This window comes from Carassius gibelio, chromosome B10, assembly GCF_023724105.1.
Source record: "Carassius gibelio isolate Cgi1373 ecotype wild population from Czech Republic chromosome B10, carGib1.2-hapl.c, whole genome shotgun sequence".
Lineage (NCBI taxonomy): Eukaryota > Metazoa > Chordata > Actinopteri > Cypriniformes > Cyprinidae > Carassius > Carassius gibelio.
Window position 1 is genome coordinate 25,347,702 of NC_068405.1, and position 22,165 is coordinate 25,369,866.

The following is a 22,165-nucleotide window of genomic DNA, read 5'->3' on the forward strand; positions in this document are numbered from 1 at the left end:
CTTCGGAGCATGTTCGCGACTCGGTTGATTCGGCACTTCGGAGCATGTTCGCGACTCGGTTGATTCGGCACTTCGGAGCCTGTTCGCGACTCGATGGATTCAGATCGGCACTTCGGAGCCTGTTTGCGACTCGGTTGATTCAGATCGGCACTTCGGAGCATTTTCGCGACTCGGTTGATTTCAGATCGGCACTTCGGAGCATGTTCGCGCCCTCGGTTGATTCAGATCGGCACTTCGGAGCATGTTCACGACTCGGTTGATTCAGATCGGCACTTCGGAGCATGTTCGCGCCCTCGGTTGATTCAGATCGGCACTTCGGAGCATGTTCACGACTCGGTTGATTCAGATCGGCATTTCGGAGCATGTTCGCGCCCTCGGTTGATTCAGATCTGCACTGCACAGAGGAGCGTTCAAAGTTACGAGACATAGACTGAAGACAGATTCCCAGTGAAATGCTTTCCGACAGCAAATGCAATGAGTTTGCATCCTTCTTTTCTGAGAAGATCATCAATATCAGGAAGGCGATTAGCACATCCTCAAGTAATGCAGTTAGAAATACCAAGGGTTCACACAAAACAAGGGGAATCTGCTTTTAGTTTCTATGCCGCTCGCAGTTGGAATCAGCTTCCAGAAGAGATCAGATGTAAAACACTAGTCACATTTACATCTAGACTTAAAACTCATCTGTTTGGCTGTGCATTTATTGAATGAGCACTGCGCAATGTCCGAACTGATTGCACTATATTTTCACTGTTTTTTTTAATGCAAAATCATTTTGTAACTGTTTTTAAATTAATTTGAATTAAGTAAATGTTGTAATCATTATAAAAGTTTTAAAATTGCTTGTTTTACTTTTGTTATAATTTTTCTTTATGATTGTTTTACTTTCTTTTATGTAAACCACTTTGAATTACCATTGTGTATGAAATATAAATAAACTTTCCTTGCCTAGTGTGTTAGTGGGCTTATATACACACACATATATATATATATATATATATATATATATATATATATATATATATATATATATATATATATATATATATAAACACACACACATACACACACTACCGGTCAGAGTTTGGGATCAGAATGATTTTGAATGTTTTTTTACAGGAATTTATTTTACTCATCAAGACATTTATTTGATCAAAAATACTGGAAAACATGTCATATTGTGAAATATTATTAACATTTTTCTATTTTAATATACATGAAAGTGTCATTTATTCATGTGATGTGCAGCTGTATTTTCAGCATCTTTCCTCCAGTCTTCAGTGTCACATGATCTTCAGAAATCAGAATAATATGATGATTTATTATTAGAATTATCAACAGTTTTGCTGATAAATATTATTTTGGAACCTGTGATACTTTTTTCAGGATTCTTTGATGAATAAAAAGTTAAAAAGAAGAACATTCATTTAAAATATAAATATTTTCTAACAATATTCACTACAGTTCAATAGTTTGGGGTCAGTAAATTTGTATCCTTTCTTTTTCCATAAGAAATTGTATTCTTTATTAGATTTTAGAATCTTTTCAGGATGTGTTTAATTGATAAGAAGTGATATCAAAGATTAATATTGTTAGAAGAGATTTATATTTTGAATGAATGCTGTTCTTTAAAAAAAAAATGATACATCGAAGAATCCTTAAAAAAGTATTGCAGATTCCAAAATAATATTTGGTAGCACAACTATTAATCGTTCTAATAATAAATCATCATATTTTCATCATTTATAAAGATCATGTGACACTGAAGACTGGAGGAATGATGCTGAAAATACAGCTGCACATCACAGAAATAAATTATATTGTAAAGGATATTAAAATATAAACCATTTTTTTATTAATTTTATTTTGATAATTTTGAATTATTACTGAAATACAACCTTTTTTGTTTCAAACAGTTCATTGAACAATAATAAATGAAGTACCTGAAGCTGACAATGAAGTAAATGTATAATAATTAATAAAGATGATTAATTAGCCTTGTAAACGCGCGTGTGAGGGGCGGAGACGCGCCGCCGAGCGTCAGACGCGAGTGAGGACCAAACACAGCAGAACAGTAGGAAACTTCACTCCTCTTATTATTTCTCTTTTACTGTCTATAGCGATTTATTTTTAGATACGTGATCTGAGTCTTTCATAGAGTTGTAGAGTTATTAGAGAAATAGAGTTATTTTTTACATTCTTTGGTCGAAGTTTTCAGCTCGGGACTTCGGAGCCTGTTCGCGACTCGGTTGATTCAGATCGGCACTTCGGAGCCTGTTCGCGACTCGGTTGATTCAGATCGGCACTTCGGAGCATGTTCGCGACTCGGTTGATTCGGCACTTCGGAGCATGTTCGCGACTCGGTTGATTCGGCACTTCGGAGCATGTTCACGACTCGGTTGATTCAGATCGGCACTTCGGAGCATGTTCGCGCCCTCGGTTGATTCAGATCTGCACTGCACAGAGGAGCGTTCAAAGTTACGAGACATAGACTGAAGACAGATTCCCAGTGAAATGCTTTCCGACAGCAAATGCAATGAGTTTGCATCCTTCTTTTCTGAGAAGATCATCAATATCAGGAAGGCGATTAGCACATCCTCAAGTAATGCAGTTAGAAATACCAAGGGTTCACACAAAACAAAGGGAATCTGCTTTTAGTTTCTATGCCGCTCGCAGTTGGAATCAGCTTCCAGAAGAGATCAGATGTAAAACACTAGTCACATCTAGACTTAAAACTCATCTGTTTGGCTGTGCATTTATTGAATGAGCACTGCGCAATGTCCGAACTGATTGCACTATATTTTCACTGTTTTTTTTAATGCAAAATAATTTTGTAACTGTTTTTAAATTAATTTTAATTAAGTAAATGTTTTAATCATTATAAAAGTTTTAAAATTGCTTGTTTTACTTTTGTTATAATTTTTCTTTATGATTATTTTACTTTCTTTTATGTAAAGCACTTTGAATTACCATTGTGTATGAAATATAAATAAACTTTCCTTGCCTAGTGTGTTAGTGGGCTTATATATATATATATATATATATATATATATATATATATATATATATATATATATATATATATATATATATATATATATATATATATATAAAAACACACACACATACACACACTACCGGTCAGAGTTTGGGATCAGAATGATTTTTAATGTTTTTTTACAGGAATTTATTTTACTCATCAAGACATTTATTTGATCAAAAATACTGGAAAACATGTCATATTGTGAAATATTATTAACATTTTTCTATTTTAATATACATGAAAGTGTCATTTATTCATGTGATGTGCAGCTGTATTTTCAGCATCTTTCCTCCAGTCTTCAGTGTCACATGATCTTCAGAAATCAGAATAATATGATGATTTATTATTAGAATTATCAACAGTTTTGCTGATAAATATTATTTTGGAACCTGTGATACTTTTTTCAGGATTCTTTGATGAATAAAAAGTTAAAAAGAAGAACATTTATTTAAAATATAAATATTTTCTAACAATATTCACTACAGTTCAATAGTTTGGGGTCAGTAAATTTGTATCCTTTCTTTTTCCATAAGAAATTGTATTCTTTATTAGATTTTAGAATCTTTTCAGGATGTGTTTAATTGATAAGAAGTGATATCAAAGATTAATATTGTTAGAAGAGATTTATATTTTGAATGAATGCTGTTCTTTTAAAAAAAAATGATACATCGAAGAATCCTTAAAAAAGTATTGCAGATTCCAAAATAATATTTGGTAGCACAACTATTAATCGTTCTAATAATAAATCATCATATTTTCATCATTTCTAAAGATCATGTGACACTGAAGACTGGAGGAATGATGCTGAAAATACAGCTGCACATCACAGAAATAAATTATATTGTAAAGGATATTAAAATATAAACCATTTTTTTATGAATTTTATTTTGATAATTTTGAATTATTACTGAAATACAACCTTTTTTGTTTCAAACAGTTCATTGAACAATAATAAATGAAGTACCTGAAGCTGACAATGAAGTAAATGTATAATAATTAATAAAGATGATTAATTAGCCTTGTAAACGCGCGTGTGAGGGGCGGAGACGCGCCGCTGAGCGTCAGACGCGAGTGAGGACCAAACACAGCAGAACAGTAGGAAACTTCACTCCTCTTATTATTTCTCTTTTACTGTCTATAGCGATTTATTTTTAGATACGTGATCTGAGTCTTTCATAGAGTTGTAGAGTTATTAGAGAAATAGAGTTATTTTTTACATTCTTTGGTCGAAGTTTTCAGCTCGGGACGTCGGAGCCTGTTCGCGACTCGGTTGATTCAGATCGGCACTTCGGAGCCTGTTCGCGACTCGGTTGATTCAGATCGGCACTTCGGAGCATGTTCGCGACTCGGTTGATTCGGCACTTCGGAGCCTGTTCGCGACTCGATGGATTCAGATCGGCACTTCGGAGCCTGTTTGCGACTCGGTTGATTCAGATCGGCACTTCGGAGCATTTTCGCGACTCGGTTGATTTCAGATCGGCACTTCGGAGCATGTTCGCGCCCTCGGTTGATTCAGATCGGCACTTCGGAGCATGTTCACGACTCGGTTGATTCAGATCGGCACTTCGGAGCATGTTCGCGCCCTGGGTTGATTCAGATCGGCACTTCGGAGCATGTTCACAACTCGGTTGATTCAGATCGGCACTTCGGAGCATGTTCGCGCCCTCGGTTGATTCAGATCTGCACTGCACAGAGGAGCGTTCAAAGTTACGAGACATAGACTGAAGACAGATTCCCAGTGAAATGCTTTCCGACAGCAAATGCAATGAGTTTGCATCCTTCTTTTCTGAGAAGATCATCAATATCAGGAAGGCGATTAGCACATCCTCAAGTAATGCAGTTAGAAATACCAAGGGTTCACACAAAACAAGGGGAATCTGCTTTTAGTTTCTATGCCACTCGCAGTTGGAATCAGCTTCCAGAAGAGATCAGATGTAAAACACTAGTCACATCTAGACTTAAAACTCATCTGTTTGGCTGTGCATTTATTGAATGAGCACTGCGCAATGTCCGAACTGATTGCACTATATTTTCACTGTTTTTTTTAATGCAAAATAATTTTGTAACTGTTTTTAAATTAATTTTAATTAAGTAAATGTTTTAATCATTATAAAAGTTTTAAAATTGCTTGTTTTAATTTTGTTATAATTTTTCTTTATGATTATTTTACTTTCTTTTATGTAAAGCACTTTGAATTACCATTGTGTATGAAATATAAATAAACTTTCCTTGCCTAGTGTGTTAGTGGGCTTATATATATATATATATATATATATATATATATATATATATATATATATAAACACACACACATACACACACTACCGGTCAGAGTTTGGGATCAGAATGATTTTTAATGTTTTTTTACAGGAATTTATTTTACTCATCAAGACATTTATTTGATCAAATATACTGGAAAACATGTCATATTGTGAAATATTATTAACATTTTTCTATTTTAATATACATGAAAGTGTCATTTATTCATGTGATGTGCAGCTGTATTTTCAGCATCTTTCCTCCAGTCTTCAGTGTCACATGATCTTCAGAAATCAGAATAATATGATGATTTATTATTAGAATTATCAACAGTTTTGCTGATAAATATTATTTTGGAACCTGTGATACTTTTTTCAGGATTCTTTGATGAATAAAAAGTTAAAAAGAAGAACATTTATTTAAAATATAAATATTTTCTAACAATATTCACTACAGTTCAATAGTTTGGGGTCAGTAAATTTGTATCCTTTCTTTTTCCATAAGAAATTGTATTCTTTATTAGATTTTAGAATCTTTTCAGGATGTGTTTAATTGATAAGAAGTGATATCAAAGATTAATATTGTTAGAAGAGATTTATATTTTGAATGAATGCTGTTCTTTTAAAAAAAAAATGATACATCGAAGAATCCTTAAAAAAGTATTGCAGATTCCAAAATAATATTTGGTAGCACAACTATTAATCGTTCTAATAATAAATCATCATATTTTCATGATTTCTAAAGATCATGTGACACTGAAGACTGGAGGAATGATGCTGAAAATACAGCTGCACATCACAGAAATAAATTATATTGTAAAGGATATTAAAATATAAACCATTTTTTTATGAATTTTATTTTGATAATTTTGAATTATTACTGAAATACAACCTTTTTTGTTTCAAACAGTTCATTGAACAATAATAAATGAAGTACCTGAAGCTGACAATGAAGTAAATGTATAATAATTAATAAAGATGATTAATTAGCCTTGTAAACGCGCGTGTGAGGGGCGGAGACGCGCCGCTGAGCGTCAGACGCGAGTGAGGACCAAACACAGCAGAACAGTAGGAAACTTCACTCCTCTTATTATTTCTCTTTTACTGTCTATAGCGATTTATTTTTAGATACGTGATCTGAGTCTTTCATAGAGTTGTAGAGTTATTAGAGAAATAGAGTTATTTTTTACATTCTTTGGTCGAAGTTTTCAGCTCGGGACTTCGGAGCCTGTTCGCGACTCGGTTGATTCAGATCGGCACTTCGGAGCCTGTTCGCGACTCGGTTGATTCAGATCGGCACTTCGGAGCATGTTCGCGACTCGGTTGATTCGGCACTTCGGAGCATGTTAGTGACTCGGTTGATTCAGATCGGCACTTCGGAGCCTGTTCGCGACTTGGTTGATTCAGATCGGCACTTCGGAGCATATTCGCGACTCGGTTGATTCGGCACTTCGGAGCATGTTCGCGACTCGGTTGATTCGGCACTTCGGAGCCTGTTCGCGACTCGATGGATTCAGATCGGCACTTCGGAGCCTGTTTGCGACTCGGTTGATTCAGATCGGCACTTCGGAGCATTTTCGCGACTCGGTTGATTTCAGATCGGCACTTCGGAGCATGTTCACGACTCGGTTGATTCAGATCGGCATTTCGGAGCATGTTCGCGCCCTCGGTTGATTCAGATGTGCACTGCACAGAGGAGCGTTCAAAGTTACGAGACATAGACTGAAGACAGATTCCCAGTGAAATGCTCTCCGACAGCAAATGCAATGAGTTTGCATCCTTCTTTTCTGAGAAGATCATCAATATCAGGAAGGCGATTAGCACATCCTCAAGTAATGCAGTTAGAAATACCAAGGGTTCACACAAAACAAGGGGAATCTGCTTTTAGTTTCTATGCCGCTCGCAGTTGGAATCAGCTTCCAGAAGAGATCAGATGTAAAACACTAGTCACATTTACATCTAGACTTAAAACTCATCTGTTTGGCTGTGCATTTATTGAATGAGCACTGCGCAATGTCCGAATTGATTGCACTATATTTTCACTGTTTTTTTTAATGCAAAATAATTTTGTAACTGTTTTTAAATTAATTTTAATTAAGTAAATGTTTTAATCATTATAAAAGTTTTAAAATTGCTTGTTTTACTTTTGTTATAATTTTTCTTTATGATTATTTTACTTTCTTTTATGTAAAGCACTTTGAATTACCATTGTGTATGAAATATAAATAAACTTTCCTTGCCTAGTGTGTTAGTGGGCTTATATATATTTAGATATATAAACACACACACACATACACACACTACCGGTCAGAGTTTGGGATCAGAATGATTTTTAATGTTTTTTTTTACAGGAATTTATTTTACTCCTCAAGACAGCATTTATTTGATCAAAAATACTGGAAAACATGTCATATTGTGAAATATTATTAACATTTTTCTATTTTAATATACATGTGATGTGCAGCTGTATTTTCAGCATCTTTCCTCCAGTCTTCAGTGTCTTCAATATTTTCTAACAATATTCACTACAGTTCAATAGTTTGGGGTCAGTACATTTTTATCCTTTCTTTTTTTATGAGAAATTGTATTCTTTATTAGATTTTAGAATCTTTTCAGGATGTGTTTAATTGATAAGAAGTGATATCAAAGATTAATATTGTTAGAAGAGATTTATATTTTGAATGAATGCTGTTCTTTAAAAAAAAATGATACATCGAAGAATCCTTAAAAAAGTATTGCAGATTCCAAAATAATATTTGGTAGCACAACTATTAATAGTTCTAATAATAAATCATCATATTTTCATGATTTCTAAAGATCATGTGACACTGAAGACTGGAGGAATGATGCTGAAAATACAGCTGCACATCACAGAAATAAATTATATTTTAAAGGATATTAAAATATAAACCATTATTTTATCAATTTTATTTTGATAATTTTGAATTATTACTGAAATACAACCTTTTTTGTTTCAAACAGTTCATTGAAACATTCAAAAATATTTACCAATGATGTAAGAAAAAGAATCTGAATTCAAAGGCTAAACAAGATTCTTTTTCTTCCCCCATTGGCAGATATTTCTGCTCGTTTTAAGCCAAAACTAACAACATTTTGATAATTGAAAAAAAAAAAATCATTTCAAATTGTTACTTGTACAGTAAATGCATCTTGATTCAAGAATATTCAGATATTTATACTAGAACACAAGGCAAACACGAGTAAGAGGATTGTTTGCAGTCTCACTGTTTCCATTCACCAATTTTTATGCACATTTTGGGATATCACATAAAAATAAATAAATAAATAAATAATAAACACCTGATGGAAACTAATACAAATTCTAAAAATGTGCATAAACGTATGCATTCAACAAAGTAGGATACATTTCTTATCTGGTAAGAAAACGTGCACATAAACGACGATAGAAACACTTAAATGTGCATCATAAAACACGTGACTGTGTGATAGGACAAGAAAACTATTTTGTTGCAAAAATATCTGCAAATGTGGTAAGAAAAATATATTCTCTTAATAGTTAGTTATATTCCTCACCCCTTTAGCAGATATCTTTGCTTGTGTTAAGAGGATGAATGATATTCTGCAGAGTCTGGTTCACTCCAGTCTCGGATGGTTCTGTCGTCTTTGCTGATCTCCATCCGAACACAGCGTTGACCTTCTTCACCAGCTCCTGACCGTCGTCTCTCATCCTGCGTGCGATCTCAGAGAACACCAGGTCGCTCTGCAGGCCGAGGCTCTGTGAACGAACCACATCATCACGCTGTGCTCGGAGTCTGGTCTCAGATGTGTGTGTGTGTGTGTGTGTGCAGACCTGCGGAGACCCGGCGCTGACACACACATCCGTCTGCAGATCTATATTTGCTCCAGACAGCACCACGTCTCCGCTCTCCTTCACCTAGACGTTCCAAGAACGTCCCTAATGTTCTGTAATGGTTCGGAACTTTCGTTACCTTTAGATAACTTTTAGGGAACGTTGCACAAGGTCGCGAGAACGTGGGAATAAATGTATTATTTTGTGTTGAATATAACACTTTAATAAAAAAAACTCATTAATTTGGAAATTTACTATCACATTTATGCATTTATGAACATCAATTCAAAGTGAAATAACCTACAAACCATTTTAAAATAATTTGAATTCTGCTTGTAGCTACAACAGATGTTTGTTCAACTGCTCGTATTTCCTACATTGTTGTGGATTTTATTGATAACTTTAAATGTCTGTTAATTTTGTGTGACTTAAGCCAGAAAGAGAGCAGTATAAAAGGATGATGGCAAAAGTATAAAAACGCCGCTTCACTAACCTGCTCGACTGTTAGCATAACTGCTACCATGTGCTACATTAAATGTAGCTATATAACGTTACATTGAACAATACAAATAAAACATAATATATTTGATTAATGTCTATAGTTGCCGATAAGCTTTTAATATAAGTTATTGTTTTAGTTAACACATTACACTCACCCAGGCATGTACTGGCCATCGGGACTACCGGGAGATTCCCGGTGGGCCGCGGTCTGGTTGGGCCGGTGGGTTATGTATTTTGTTTTTAAATCATTATCGCAAATATATTCGTAAGTATATTTTTGAACAGTCCAATTACGGCCTAACGTGTCTCTCTCATGAAGCCGCAAGATGCTTTTTTTTTTTTACGTTAGTCACAATAATTTATTTAAAACATTACAAAAAGCAGTATAAAGAACAGATAAAACGACGCGTGCGCATGATGCTGATGCGAGCTGCGAGACGTGACATCACGTGTTCACTGCTCATTGGCCAATCAGAATCAAGTTCTAGTCTTGAAAAGCGGGCGCTTTACAACTGCGACGAAATTCAATATGTTAAATAATAAAATATCTAACTTAAGCGTAAAGGAGGGGCCGAACGTTGAGAGAGAGAAAACGACAAGCACTTGAGGCAGATGCCACCAAAACTGTCAAGATAAATAAATCATTGGCTGGAAGGCAAAAGACTTCAGTGAAGACGTCCTCAGGGCGGGACTTGACTGCTGAGGTGAGACAGAAATATAATGACACACGGAGGCTACTGCATTGTTTTGTTTCAAAAAGTTAGGATATTCCAGCTGTAATATGCACCACTCACTGATCTATATAAATTACATTTAAAATTATCAGCTCTCAAGTTCTGTCTATTTTATTACAAAATTCAGACAATACCGTTTTGGCGTAAAAAAAATGTGACGTGACAGATCGCTTTAGCGCCTCAGTTCAAGTAAACCGATCATCTGTTACTTTCTGTTTAAAGAAACAGTACAACTTACAGAAATGAAATCTATATATGCCTGATAAATAATATCGATCAGTTATCAGTCATCAGTCAAAACAGCAGGAGAACAATTATTTCACAGAATGTTACATTTACCTCAAGAAAGCCCTTTAAAGACCATAGCAAGGCAGTTGATATTGAAAAATAGCCATGAGAAAGGAGTATTTTGCTAAATATGTGCACTATAGTACATATTTATTATATTTTCACCTTAAGTATTTTACATTTGATTATGCAATTTTTTTAAATTTTTATTACTGACTGTTCACTTGTCTTCATTAATGTTTGAACTTAATAGTTAGTGTTTATTGTGGTATTGAAATTAGAATTGTGAAATGAGATTGCAGCTTATTTACAAAGAAAACAATAGCAATTTTATTTTTATCTTTGTTTATGTATTTATTTTTGGCAGGGCAAGAAAAGTTCTGAACCCTAGCATTGAGCTCTGCATTTGAATAAAGTGACTTGACATTCAGCCAAGTGTGGTGACCCATACTCAGAATTTGTGCTCTGCATTTAACCCATCCGAAGTGTACACACACAGAGAGCAGTGAACACACACACACACACACACACTGTGAACACACACCCGGAGCAGTGGGCAGCCATTTATGCTGCAGCTTTTTAAAGGCCTTTGATTATGTTATGAAAATTTTAAAATAAATCACTACACAACGTTCTTTGTTTTAATTACTCTTTTATTTTAGTGTAGATCAGTGGTCTTAATACTAGCCTACTATAAGCAGCCAACAGGTCAGAGGTAATTTGTGTGAATTAATATAAAAAAAAAAAAACAAGTGTTATGTTGCAGCACATGAAATATAGTAATTGTGTACCCTAAGCATTAATATTTTATTAGAATAATAAGAAGCACATAAATTGAGACCTTTAGATATTTAAAATAAAGCCTGATAAAATAATTTAAATTTTCTTTGTTTATTATTTTAATATTTTTTTCTTGTTTTTGATGGTAATACATTCTAATCAGTAATTTTACATCCAGATTAATGTATGTATAGACATGTAGTGTGTGCGTGTGTGTGTGCGCGCATGTTTACATGCATGGTGGGCCGGTCTGGATGAAGTCCAGGGCTGATTTTTTGTCCCAGTCCAGCCCTGCACTCACCTGGGACTGGACGGCTGTTGTAATCGTGCTCCTGTACCATCTCCACATTTACTGCTCTGCACCACAAACATTCAGTTTTGATGCGTGATTTAACGTCTCTGCAACTTTTCCACGCAAACCTGGAAGGCCCAGCCCACGGTGCGAGATCGACCGTACTCCGGTTGGACACGGACCTCATCCTCCGTGAAGTGCTTAACACACACTAAAGTAGCCTACCTTTCCTCACAGTAATTGTCGCCTCCTACTCTGGCCCTATAGGCCAATTTGGATGCTTTTTTTTTTTTTTTAATTTTCGTCAGTGGGAAAACTATGAAATTATAAATAAGGTTGTTTAAAAAAACACACACATTACACATTGGTCTCCGCCATTTTTCGGCAAGCGAATGAACGCTATAGCGCTTTCACCGGAAAATAGCTTATCTGGGATTCAGAGCATAAAACATTTGATTCAGATCGGGACTCCAAATCGCTTTTCGCAAATCATTTGAGGTCAGGTCTTTCGAGCGGATTCGCAAAACATTTGATTCTATCACGTAGGCTACTAGATCAAGTTTTAATAAAGAGAAAAGAGGCATAGAGACACATTTCTGTTAATAGCCTGTTAGTAATAACACAGTCCACCAGTAACTGTATAATTTAGTAAGGGAAAATTAAAACAAAATAAGATGAGTTTCAATTTTAATTTTATTTATGTAGCAATAATCATCTTAACCTCTGTGCAGTGTTTAGGGTATTTCAGGACCCCAAATTAAATTCTAATTCTAATACTGCATCATACAAGTGTTTATTTGAGTTGAATATTTCGATATTCATTTAAGGAAACGAAACCATAATTTGATAAGTTTACATTTACATTTATTCATTTAGCAGACGCTTTTATCCAAAGCTACTTACAAATGAGGATAAAAAAAATACACAACAAAAAGAGCAACAAAAAGTTTATAAGTGAGAATAAACAATAAGCATGCAAAATGAAGGCAGATATTGTCTGATATGTTAAGAAATAATATAAAATAAAAATGCTAAAAAAAAATTGGCAAAATATTTGACTCAAAAAGTCCAGATGATTCAAGCTGTTCGTGACTGTGAGTGTAACAGCAGCAGCAGAGATTATTAACCGTAAAGTAAACATTTAAAACTCTGATTCCTCGATTTAAAAAAATAAATAAAAATGTAGCAAAACGTTACATTCAGATGATATGTAGAACTCTCAGTGATTATCAGAGTCAGACTGTGTGCAGGGCCGGCCCGAGGCATAAGCGAACTAAGCGGCTGCTTGGGGCCCCCTGCCAATCAACTTTTCTTTTTTTTTTTCTTTTTTTACAATTACATAACTTAAACAAGTGATATAAATGAATGAATAAATGAATAATGAACGAATAAATTAATAATTCAAGACAAGAAAATTCTTATTTACTGACAACTGCTGCTGTGTCTGCTAGCGTTTGAGTCATGCGCAATTACGCATAGACACCTCTCGTGCATTGACAATTCGCGCCGGTGCGCAAGTGCGCGTCACTGTAATAAATGATAAGCCATGTCACAAAAAGGATGTAGCTTATCCCTCTGGTGCCGAAAAGAGAAAGAAGAAAAGGACATAAAGGTGGCTTGACGTTGGACGGTCGAGAGTCTCAAATTTAGGGACCGTCTCCAAAGTTACATGCGATATTGGTATACACTTTTCTAACGTCAGTAGCATTTGAGGAGAATGACTTACAGTCATAAAAACAACTGTAATTGATCATCTAGGTGTCAGCTATAATGCACAATTGAATATAATGTCTAATATTTATTAAAATAAATTGTAAATCATATGTAAATTATGCTACTTTTTCACAAGGGCTCAAAGGCAAATTTGGAGCTCAGTAACATTTGAGGAGAAATACTTGCACATTCCTGTTAAAGTTTTTTTTTCTTTTTTTTTCAGGTTCCCTACGGAAATTACCCATGGTTTTATCATTAATACCACAAGTCATCTTTCTTGTAGCCATGATAACTGCAAATTAACCATGGTTTTGTTACTTCAAATAATAATTTACAAAGAAAGAAGTATTAATATACTGTAATCTTTTTTGTTGTTGTTGTTGCTATAAAAACAGACCTAAGCCATCAATAGCCTTTAAAATGACTTAAAATGCATTATATAAAAAAACTATGAGGCAATAATGATTGGTTAATAATAACACTGTTAAAATACATAATGCAGGCACATACAAAATAAACAATTTATGTACATGTTATTACAAATGCCTCCACAGGGAGCCAAATGCCATGTAATAGCTGCTGTTACTTTTTAGCCTATATAATTTCTTCAACAAAAAACGTGCATATCACAACCCTTACAAAAATAAACCATGGTTTTATCATAGTAAAACTGCTTTATTCCTTTTGCATGATTTCTGAATGCTTAAGACTATGAAATAAATTAGTCATAATAAAGTTATAGCCACAGGTAAATGTTGAGAGCTACAATTGTAATTAGTAAATAATACAATTTATTCATTTACTTTTTTATTTGATTAATGTTCTATTTTCACCCCTATAGTAGGTGTTTTTTTCATCATCATATTTGAGGAAGGGGGGCACAACAATACAATCCTGCTGTCCTGATGTCATCAGTGACTTTGCCTCCTGAAAAGCTAGCAAGGAACAATATTGAGGTCATTGTTGTACAATTGTCATTGTTGAATTCTAGCTGTTCTTATGTTTGCTTTCACTATTTAAGTTTGTAACTATTTTTTGTAACATATTTTTTATTATATTAAAGTTTGTCTATTTTGGTTTCATTTAAAAGATTGCACATTTAATGCACATTTGCATTCGGACATTTGCAAATTATTTATTTCATGTTTTGTGACAGTTTGGGCGTTCAGAAGTTTAAGAGTAAAGTATGTTATTTAAGTATTGATTATTATTTATTTATTTAGTATTAATACATTACCTCACTGTATTCATTTATAATGTAACATTATAGCATGACATTTGTGTCAATAATCTTGAAGCACAGGTGACTCCGCGTGGTGGGAGGGGGGCCCCCAAATCAAATTCTGCTTAGGGCCCCCAAGAGGCTCGGGCCGGCACTGACTGTGTGTGTTGTTTTGTCCGGGGCTCGTGGGACAGGCGTACTACTCTGACTGTGACATCATCATCCTGGGGAGGGACTTTGAGAAGATTCAGATCATCCCAGGAGCCAAACACGGGAACATCCAGGTGGACACGCGCACACACACACACACACACACACACACACACACACACACACACACAGACACGGTTCTGGCGTCCAAACAACATCAAGGTCTTTATAAACTGTTACAGCACTTACTCAGAGTTACACGTAGCATATCTTTTAGCCTCATAGTTGCAGTTTGAGGTTTAAGAATTAGTTTTTTTTTTTTTTTGTATTCTTTATATTTATGTCAGTTTTAATAATTTTAGCATTTCAACTATTTTTGTAAAAAGTTACTACTTTAATTTTAGCACTGTTTTCATTTAATTTATAGTGCTTTTTACTTTACAAATCATTGCAAAGCAACTTAAAATTAAGAAAATTACAGAAACTTAATTTACAGAAAATTAAGTTTCTACAATATTTAGTAGTAGCTTACACGATTTATCTATATCATTTTACTTTAGCTTTATTTCAATTACAGAAAACTGTTTTTAGTAGTTTCAGTCTTAGTTAACAACAATGACACATAGTTGGTTGCTTTGGGAATTACTAGTTAGGAATAAAAGTTTAACTGTGTGTGCTTATTTTACATATTTATTTTTTTAAATAAAATAAAAAAATTATATAGTTTTTGTACGAGTTTCTGTCTTCTGATAAAATGCTAAAAAGATGATGCTTTAAACACCAAACGGTTGATGGTACCCATTCACTTCCATAGTATTTCTTCCTGTAGCATAGAAGTCAATGGGTGCCGTCAACTGTTCGCTCTCAAAAAAACATAATCTTTAGTGTTCAGCAGAAACGCCAATGACTCAATGAGTCGTAAGACTCTGCATTCTGAAATGAATCCAAGAGCACCACACAGCTGCCAGAGATTCCTGTTTATTCTGCTCAAACAGTCGAGGCACATATGATACACACACACACACACACACACACACACACACACACACACTGATTCACAGTCAGCAGCAGCTGGTCGTTCACTGCTGCTCGGACACGATCCTCTCGATCGCCGCCCAGTCTAGTTTGCTCAGGACGCTGCCGCTGCTTTGAGAAAGAGCGTCCAGATCCAGACCACGCAGGAGATCCTCATCATCCTCATCCTCATCCTCACAGCCCTGGAGAAGACAGCAGCTGTTCACCTCAGAACACAACTTCTACAGTCAACCAAACACACTCTACACTATTTGTGTTCCACATGGAGTTTTAGAATTTTGTAGGGACTTGAGTGTACTAGACAATATTCTAAATATACAGAAATAAATGGTACATTATTTATTTCTTAAATACTACATTAAAAATATCAAAATATATATTTTTTTCTAATATTTTCTATACTACATATAGAAATAAATGGCACATTAGTTATTTTATTCCTTAAACATTACATTACAGATTTCTGTTTTTATTTTCTTCTAATATTTTCTATATTATATATAGAAGTAAATGTTACATGATTTATCTATTCCTTAAACACTACATTAAAAAAATGTTTTTTTTTTTACTGTTTCATTATGATTTGTAGATTGTATCCAAAAAAGCTGCCCTGTATTTTCTTATTTTTCATATTTCCCTTTAATTTCCAATTGAGGTCATTTTTGACCATATAGCCTTTTCATTTTTTTTCATAAGCTGTAGCAAGTGGCAGAATTATGAATTATTATCAAATGTTGTTTTATTCAGATTAAGTAAAAACAGAAACAGCAGAGACTAGCAGCTAGCAGGTTCGTCTCACCGCTCTGATGTCCTCGTCCTCGTCTCTCTCATGCGTCTGATCTCTCTCTTTCACTGCTCTCTGTTCTGCTGTAGACGAGAGGAACACGTTTCATCCCGACACAACAACAAACATCTCAATGTGTGTGTTTCCTGTACATCCTCACGTAACTGTAAATGATATCTTTGTTTATTGTGTTCACATTATTTTTCTACTTCGTATTAATATTTTGCTTTTATTCTAAAATTAGATATTTATTTTACTTTTTAATTTATTTTAATAATTCTTAGCTTCTATCTATAGATCCATCCATCTATCATAGTCATGTTTATTGTGTATATATATGTATTGACATGGTCTTAGTCAGTGATAAAGATAACTCCGCTTTCACCAAGACAAACTCCTTTTGTGTCTGTATGTGTGTGTGTGTGTGTGTGTGTGTGTGTGTGTCTAACTGTGTATTAGTATGTGTGTATATGTGTGTGTGTGTGTGTGTGTGTGTGTGTGTCTAACTGTGTATTAGTATGTGTGTATATGTGTGTGTGTGTGTGTGTGTGTCTAACTGTGTATTAGTATGTGTGTATATGTGTGTGTGTGTGTGTGTGTGTCTAACTGTGTATTAGTATGTGTGTATATGTGTGTGTGTGTGTGTGTGTGTGTCTAACTGTGTATTAGTATGTGTGTATATGTGTGTGTGTGTGTGTGTCTAACTGTGTATTAGTATGTGTGTGTGTGTGTGTGTGTGTGTGTGTGTGTCTAACTGTGTGTGTGTGTCTAACTGTGTATTAGTATGTGTGTATGTGTGTGTGTGTGTCTAACTGTGTATTAGTATGTGTGTATATGTGTGTGTGTGTGTGTGTGTGTGTCTAACTGTGTATTAGTATGTGTGTATATGTGTGTGTGTGTGTGTGTGTGTCTAACTGTGTATTAGTATGTGTGTATATGTGTGTGTGTGTGTGTGTGTGTGTCTAACTGTGTATTAGTATGTGTGTATATGTGTGTGTGTGTGTGTGTGTCTAACTGTGTATTAGTATGTGTGTATATGTGTGTGTGTGTGTGTGTGTGTGTCTAACTGTGTATTAGTATGTGTGTATATGTGTGTGTGTGTGTGTGTGTGTGTCTAACTGTGTATTAGTATGTGTGTATATGTGTGTGTGTGTGTGTGTGTCTAACTGTGTATTAGTATGTGTGTATATGTGTGTGTGTGTGTGTGTCTAACTGTGTATTAGTATGTGTGTATATGTGTGTGTGTGTGTGTGTGTGTGTCTAACTGTGTATTAGTATGTGTGTATATGTGTGTGTGTGTGTGTGTGTGTCTAACTGTGTATTAGTATGTGTGTATATGTGTGTGTGTGTGTGTGTCTAACTGTGTATTAGTATGTGTGTATATGTGTGTGTGTGTGTGTGTGTGTGTGTGTGTCTAACTGTGTGTGTGTGTCTAACTGTGTATTAGTATGTGTGTATGTGTGTGTGTGTGTGTGTGTGTGTGTGTGTGTCTAACTGTGTATTAGTATGTGTGTATATGTGTGTGTGTGTGTGTGTGTGTGTGTGTGTCTAACTGTGTATTAGTATGTGTGTATATGTGTGTGTGTGTGTGTGTGTGTGTCTAACTGTGTATTAGTATGTGTGCATGTGTGTGTGTGTGTCTAACTGTGTATTAGTATGTGTGTATATGTGTGTGTGTGTGTGTGTGTGTCTAACTGTGTGTGTGTGTCTAACTGTGTATTAGTATGTGTGTATGTGTGTGTGTGTGTCTAACTGTGTATTAGTATGTGTGTATATGTGTGTGTGTGTGTGTGTGTGTCTAACTGTGTATTAGTATGTGTGTATATGTGTGTGTGTGTGTGTGTGTGTGTGTGTGTGTGTCTAACTGTGTGTGTGTGTCTAACTGTGTATTAGTATGTGTGTATATGTGTGTGTGTGTGTGTGTCTAACTGTGTATTAGTATGTGTGTATATGTGTGTGTGTGTGTGTGTGTCTAACTGTGTATTAGTATGTGTGTATATGTGTGTATATGTGTGTGTGTGTGTGTCTAACTGTGTGTGTGTGTCTAACTGTGTATTAGTATGTGTGTATATGTGTGTGTGTGTGTGTGTGTGTGTCTAACTGTGTATTAGTATGTGTGCATGTGTGTGTGTGTGTCTAACTGTGTATTAGTATGTGTGTATATGTGTGTGTGTGTGTGTGTGTGTCTAACTGTGTGTGTGTGTCTAACTGTGTATTAGTATGTGTGTATGTGTGTGTGTGTGTCTAACTGTGTATTAGTATGTGTGTATATGTGTGTGTGTGTGTGTGTGTGTGTCTAACTGTGTATTAGTATGTGTGTATATGTGTGTGTGTGTGTGTGTGTGTGTGTGTGTGTGTCTAACTGTGTGTGTGTGTCTAACTGTGTATTAGTATGTGTGTATATGTGTGTGTGTGTGTGTGTGTGTCTAACTGTGTATTAGTATGTGTGTATATGTGTGTGTGTGTGTGTGTGTCTAACTGTGTATTAGTATGTGTGTATATGTGTGTATATGTGTGTGTGTGTGTGTGTGTGTGTGTCTAACTGTGTGTGTGTGTCTAACTGTGTATTAGTATGTGTGTATATGTGTGTGTGTGTGTGTGTGTGTGTGTGTGTCTAACTGTGTATTAGTATGTGTGTATATGTGTGTGTGTGTGTGTGTCTAACTGTGTATTAGTATGTGTGCATGTGTGTGTGTGTGTGTGTGTGTGTCTAACTGTGTATTAGTATGTGTGTATATGTGTGTGTGTGTGTGTGTGTGTGTCTAACTGTGTATTAGTATGTGTGTATGTGTGTGTGTGTGTCTAACTGTGTATTAGTATGTGTGTATATGTGTGTGTGTGTGTCTAACTGTGTATTAGTATGTGTGTATATGTGTGTGTGTGTGTGTGTGTGTGTCTAACTGTGTGTGTGTGTCTAACTGTGTATTAGTATGTGTGTATATGTGTGTGTGTGTGTGTGTGTGTGTGTCTAACTGTGTGTGTGTGTCTAACTGTGTATTAGTATGTGTGTATATGTGTGTGTGTGTGTGTGTGTGTGTCTAACTGTGTATTAGTATGTGTGTATATGTGTGTGTGTGTGTGTGTGTGTCTAACTGTGTATTAGTATGTGTGCATGTGTGTGTGTGTGTGTCTAACTGTGTATTAGTATGTGTGTATATGTGTGTGTGTATATGTGTGTGTGTCTAACTGTGTGTGTGTGTCTAACTGTGTATTAGTACGTGTGTATGTGTGTGTGTGTGTCTAACTGTGTATTAGTATGTGTGTATATGTGTGTGTGTGTGTCTAACTGTGTATTAGTATGTGTGCATGTGTGTGTGTGTGTGTGTGTGTGTCTAACTGTGTATTAGTATGTGTGTATATGTGTGTGTGTGTGTGTGTGTCTAACTGTGTATTAGTATGTGTGTATATGTGTGTGTGTGTGTGTGTGTGTGTGTCTAACTGTGTATTAGTATGTGTGTATATGTGTGTGTGTGTGTGTGTGTGTCTAACTGTGTATTAGTATGTGTGTATATGTGTGTGTGTGTGTGTGTCTAACTGTGTATTAGTATGTGTGTATATGTGTGTGTGTATGTGTGTGTGTGTGTGTGTGTGTGTGTCTAACTGTGTATTAGTATGTGTGTATATGTGTGTGTGTGTGTGTGTGTGTGTCTAACTGTGTATTAGTATGTGTGTATATGTGTGTGTGTCTAACTGTGTGTGTGTGTGTCTAACTGTGTATTAGTATGTGTGTATGTGTGTGTGTGTGTGTGTGTGTGTGTGAGTGTGTGTCTAACTGTATGTGTGTGTGTGTCTAACTGTGTGTGTGTGTGTGTCTAACTGTGTGTGTGTGTGTCTAACTGTGTATTAGTATGTGTGTGTGTGTGTGTGTGTGTGTCTAACTGTGTGTGTGTGTGTGTGTGTGTGTGTATTAGTATGTGTGTGTGTGTGTGTGTGTGTCTAACTGTGTGTGTGTGTGTGTGTGTATTAGTATGTGTATGTGTGTGTGTGTGTGTGTGTGTGTGTGTGTCTAACTGTGTGTGTGTGTGTGTGTGTATTAGTATGTGTGTGTGTGTGTGTGTGTGTGTGTGTGTGTGTAATGAATCTGGTTCTGATTCTGATATTTTAACAGAAACATGTGGTCCTGTCCTCACTCTGATGGGTGGTCTTCTTCTTCTCTGGTCTGGTCCTGGGGTCAGACAGCATCCCGCGGCGAGTGACCTGGGATAACCGATCGGCCGGAAGAGCGCTGGCTGAAACACAGGAGCGTGGGATTGAAGCCATGTGACCCGTGCGAGTGTGTAATGAATGCAGAAGGTCTAACTTTGAACCACAGGCAACACAAGTGATAAATATCAGTTTTGCTCTACAAAACACTCTTCTTGTGATCCCAATACTCCAAATACTGAATCACGTTTCTATCTGAGATATGAACCTGGTCTGTGCAGGCCGAGTCTGCGGCTCAGAGAGCCGTGTGTTGTAGCAGCAGGGTTCCTCTGAAGCGTGACGGTTTTCCCCAGAGATCCCTGCGGTCCGCTCTGACTCCTGGGAATCCTCTTCTTTTTCCCTGAGGACTCAGTGGTGCTCCTGAAACACAGCACTGGACGTTTAGCACTGACTCCTCCAAACAACACAACCACTGCAGCCTGCACAGAGGAGGCAATCCCAGAATGCACCTGAGGCTCTGCTGTGGGATTGTGGGAAGGCTGAAGGGCGAGGTGAGCAGCTCAGAGATCAGACCGCAGGCGTCACGCGCTCTCCGCTCATGATGCTCCTGAAGCAGCAGCCTGCACACACACACACATCGCATGAAACAGCAGATAAGAGCAGTGTGTGTTAGTCACTGCACACACACACACACACACACACACACACATCTCATGAAACAGCAGTGTGTGTTAGTCACTGAACACAATCAGACCTGTCTCGCTCTGCTTTGGTTCTCTTGCTGGTTGCCAGATCCACAGACGTCAGATTCTGCTGCAGGAATTAATTATTCAGAAGAATAAAGTTACTAACAGGCTTTTGGGTAAAACTAAAACTTCAAGTTTCAGTTATAGACTTAAATATGTGTGGAAAAAGCTAGACAGATATTGTGTTTTTATTAATAGACTGTTGTATGGATTGTTAAATTCTCTGAGCATGCATTTCTAATTATTTTTGAGACTGAGAGTGACTCACACTTTTTGAGTGTGAGAGTACAGAGTGACTTCTGTCCAGGGACTATGGATGAGAAATTCTGGTACATTTACAGAAATGTTTTATTAATGTGCAATGTTCCTATAAACTAAAATAAAAAAAAAAAAAAAAAAAAAAAAAAAAAAAAAATATATATATATATATATATATATATATATATATATATATATAAAAATGAAAAAAAATAAAATAGAAATAATAAAAATGCTTTTTAGTATAAAAGGCTGTTTCAGATATTTGTGCAGAAATTCACAGGTTTATAGCTGCACATGCTTTCTTTATTATACTTAATTGCTATTAAATACATTTTATACATGTTTTAATATGAAAAAAAATTATATGTACATATTTTCTTTTT

At 35.6% G+C, this 22,165-nt stretch overlaps 1 protein-coding gene and 1 long non-coding RNA gene across 5 annotated transcripts in view; both read right to left on the minus strand.

Moving 5' to 3' along the window:
* Nucleotides 1–8,271: 8,271 nt before the first annotated feature.
* Nucleotides 8,272–11,924, minus strand: LOC127966731 (uncharacterized). Its single transcript, XR_008155685.1, has 3 exons — nucleotides 11,738–11,924; nucleotides 9,134–9,246; nucleotides 8,272–9,058 (listed from the first exon to the last, which is right to left on the minus strand). It is a non-coding gene; the product is annotated as an uncharacterized LOC127966731 (long non-coding RNA).
* A 3,851-nt stretch (nucleotides 11,925–15,775) lies between these two features.
* The window catches only part of cplane1 (ciliogenesis and planar polarity effector 1), a 47,494-nt gene continuing 41,104 nt past the window's right edge, over nucleotides 15,776–22,165 (minus strand). For 3 of the 4 annotated variants that reach the window (XM_052567863.1, XM_052567861.1, XM_052567862.1), the window contains exons 48-53: nucleotides 21,530–21,588; nucleotides 21,285–21,395; nucleotides 21,044–21,195; nucleotides 20,763–20,861; nucleotides 16,648–16,715; nucleotides 15,776–16,030 (exon numbers count right to left, since the gene is read on the minus strand). In XM_052567863.1, the coding sequence (XP_052423823.1) occupies nucleotides 15,893–16,030; nucleotides 16,648–16,715; nucleotides 20,763–20,861; nucleotides 21,044–21,195; nucleotides 21,285–21,395; nucleotides 21,530–21,588 (627 nt within the window). In that variant the 3' untranslated portion in view covers nucleotides 15,776–15,892. The remainder of the gene's footprint in view (nucleotides 16,031–16,647; nucleotides 16,716–20,762; nucleotides 20,862–21,043; nucleotides 21,196–21,284; nucleotides 21,396–21,529; nucleotides 21,589–22,165) is intronic. The other variant, XM_052567864.1, reaches the window with a different exon arrangement.